The 3,171-nt window shown below is 34.4% G+C and overlaps 1 protein-coding gene across 4 annotated transcripts in view; it reads right to left on the bottom strand.

Moving 5' to 3' along the window:
• Positions 1 to 1,480: 1,480 nt before the first annotated feature.
• Positions 1,481 to 3,171, bottom strand: part of LOC100178769 — a 9,499-nt gene continuing 7,808 nt past the window's right edge. For all 4 annotated transcript variants that reach the window (XM_018815816.2, XM_009863210.3, XM_018815817.2 and 1 more), the window contains one exon: positions 1,481 to 1,692. In XM_018815816.2, coding sequence (XP_018671361.1) covers positions 1,622 to 1,692 — 71 coding nt within the window. In that variant the 3' untranslated portion in view covers positions 1,481 to 1,621. The remainder of the gene's footprint in view (positions 1,693 to 3,171) is intronic.

The following is a 3,171-nucleotide window of genomic DNA, read 5'->3' as shown; positions in this document are numbered from 1 at the left end:
AGGTACACACCAGATTATGCCGACTCAGCATATTTTCAAACCAAATTTTAAACACGAAAAACTGACTTTTTTATAAAAAAAAATTATACAGTAGGTACTAGTGAGACATAATGAACTTTTTAATATAAAAAAAGTGCTAAAAATTTACTAATAAGAAAAAAAGTGCCGAGTCAGCAAATTATGTAGCTATGTTCAATCGAAAATTAAAACATAATAAGGTCTATGTTTTACAATTTTTTTATATAGTTTTGAAGAAGAAGCATTCATTATACCAAATCAGAAATAAAATTTGAATTTTCTTTAGTATTTTAAAAAGTAGAAACGATCAAAGTTGAGTGAAATTTTTTCTTATGGGAAATCCCATGCATTGCGCAACGGCCAATTTTATTTTACTCCAGCGGTCGAATTTGCGGTTTTCAAACTCATTTTTTTCAAAAGCTGTTTTGTATTTTAAAACTTTGATGGTAGCTTTAGATCACATTTGAGCATATCTATCAATACACAAATTTTGATTTTTCGTTGGTATGCCCCTTTAACACAGAGATAATGGATTTAAAGTTCGTCGTTGCTATACCAGCATTGTCGGCCATGTGTCTTTGAACAAGACACTTAGCGGCAATTGCTCCAACCTAGTGGTCACTATAATAAGTTGTCCAAATTGTCAGCCATACATACAAATCCCCCAAAGAGAATCACGCACAAAGTGACATTAATTCCTGGTAACTCGTAAGTTATATTCTTTCATAAAACTTAATTTGTGATATTAACCGAAAATCGTAATTTATTTTAAGATTGAAAATAATAGAAAACGTGTGGCTCGTGTGCTTACAGGTCCAGTCCTAAGCCATCCTACTATATATATCACGACATCCGGCAATTAACTGCACTGCACAATGTTATGAATCGTAGTGGGGTAAGATGTGACACCTTTAGCACATAATATCCATATATCCTGGTCGTATTTTAAACAAATAACAACGGTAGTCGGGAGGATATGGTTTTATAATTCCTTGAATATTCTTTGTTTATTGCTAAATGGGACGAGAAAGTAGAGTTAAAAGGTGTCCCGTCTTTCTCCACCATACTGTACTAATTTGCGCTGTCTATTTTTATATGGCTGATAATTTGAATAACCATTAGTAAAAACTAGGGTGGAGCAATGTATGGTATGTTAAGCGTCTTGATCAACAGGACACGAGACACGCTTAGTACAATATCCTGATTGTATTTTAAATTAATTAGCCACGATCTGTGGGAGTCGTGAGGATGTAGGTTTAGAATTTCTTGAATATTCTCTGTTTACTACCATTTGGCACGAAAAAATAGAATAAAAGGTTTTCCCATCTTCCCCCTTCCTACTACCATGAAATCATGTTCTGTATCCTTTCGCAGCGCTTTTACCTGCGGCCACGTATTTCTTGTAACAATAGACCCTTCGATACGTTTATGTGCCTAATAAATAAGAGGCCTTGGGCACAAATGCGGGTCTTAAAAAATCATGTTATTTTAAGAACACAATCAAGCAATATGTACATATTATTATTTCCACAGTAAAACTTGGTCAGCGAGAACCATACAATATATAATTAAACAAACAACGATATATATTCCAGTTCATCTGTCAATCATGTGAAAGTATAGCTTCGTATTTAAACGCTGGAGAAGGACTATTAATACAGGTCTCGTCCATACCTGTATTAGTTTTTAACATATGTTAGATGTTTACAGTTGGTTAGGGCAACAGGATAATATGCATATAATAGGGAAAGGCTGAAATCCAAATTATTAGGATTCGGTCCAATACTCAATCGAATCCGAATATTGGATGACGTTATTTAACACATGAGAACGGTTGAATTTAATTCACATGTACCTTTAGTCAGGCATGTGAAATGCGCAAATCGTGATAGTTTCGGTCAAAGTTAGTATAGACCAAGTTAGGAAACGGATTGTAAAACAACGAGTCTTGTTATCCATTGTCTCGCGTCTATGACGTCATAGTCGCCACCATTACGGAGCCCACGGCATAGCATTTTATCATTGCTGGGTGCTGTTTTTCGTTTAAATATTACGATTTTTTAAAAATCAAGCACTTCTGCGCGTAAAAATGGCTTTCTACTAATGTTATATCTTATCACAATAATAAACCTCACAAAAATAATCAACTTTTATTGAACACTTAATCGATTCAAGAGTAAAAAAACAGAAAATATCAAGTTTACTAACCAAAAAAATAAAAGAACGTGTTTAAAATATAAAAATACAAACAAAAACGCATAACATTACCATAAACTGGTGTATCTAGCTGCAGTTTTGCATGTAAATTGCCGTGATTTTACTTTTTGGCTCACAAACTCAACGCGTATACCCGGCAACGAAACTAAGGTATCTTTGTAAAATTTGCCTAATATCGAAGTGACATTGAGGAAAACAATACTGAGTTACTATTTTTGTTCCTTTGCTTGAATTAGTAAGCTACCTTTTCTGCGTTCCGGGTCTTTATGAAATCGGAAAACGCGAACACCTTATCTGCTAGTACTTAAGCAGTTGGGAGCTGCATCATGTCCACTCATGTTGGATTATTAAATGTAGTAAAGAATGGCTCTGTAGGTTCGTAGGTATGATCACTGGCGCAAATAGGGGGGGGGTTTAGGGGGTCGAAACCCCCCCTTTAAAAAAATGAAAAAAAAAAATTCATAATTTAAAAAAAAAAAAAAAAATTTAATAATTTTTTTTTTAATAATTTTTTTTTAATAATTTTTTTTTACTTCAAAATAATTGTTTAAAAATTAATTTAAAGTTTTTAATCTTAAATTCCCCTATTCTGAGCCGGGGTCGGCAGCGGTGGCTTTCCGAAAAAGCATGTGAAAATTTTTAGCCGGGGTCGGTATAAGGTGCTCAATCTCTCGTAAAAAACATTATATTTTAAGGTCTAATCGAATGACAACAGCTCGATGTTAAAACGAAATCAATTTTATTTGTCAGTTATCCAAACATTACAATAATAATTCAAGACGGCGAGCTTTCAGAGCCGCGAATTGAGTAATTAAATGTTCCGTGTCGACGATTACGTCACGATGCACCGTCATCAAGGCAATCCCGTTCAGACGATCTTGACGCATGGTGCAGCGTAGGTAGGTTTTTAACCTACGTAGCTGGGAAAAGGAACGT

The sequence above is a fragment of the Ciona intestinalis genome, unplaced genomic scaffold (assembly GCF_000224145.3).
Source record: "Ciona intestinalis unplaced genomic scaffold, KH HT000103.2, whole genome shotgun sequence".
In the NCBI taxonomy this organism is placed as follows: domain Eukaryota; kingdom Metazoa; phylum Chordata; class Ascidiacea; order Phlebobranchia; family Cionidae; genus Ciona; species Ciona intestinalis.
Note: the sequence above shows the minus strand (reverse complement) of the source record. Positions and strands in the feature narration are given on the sequence as shown.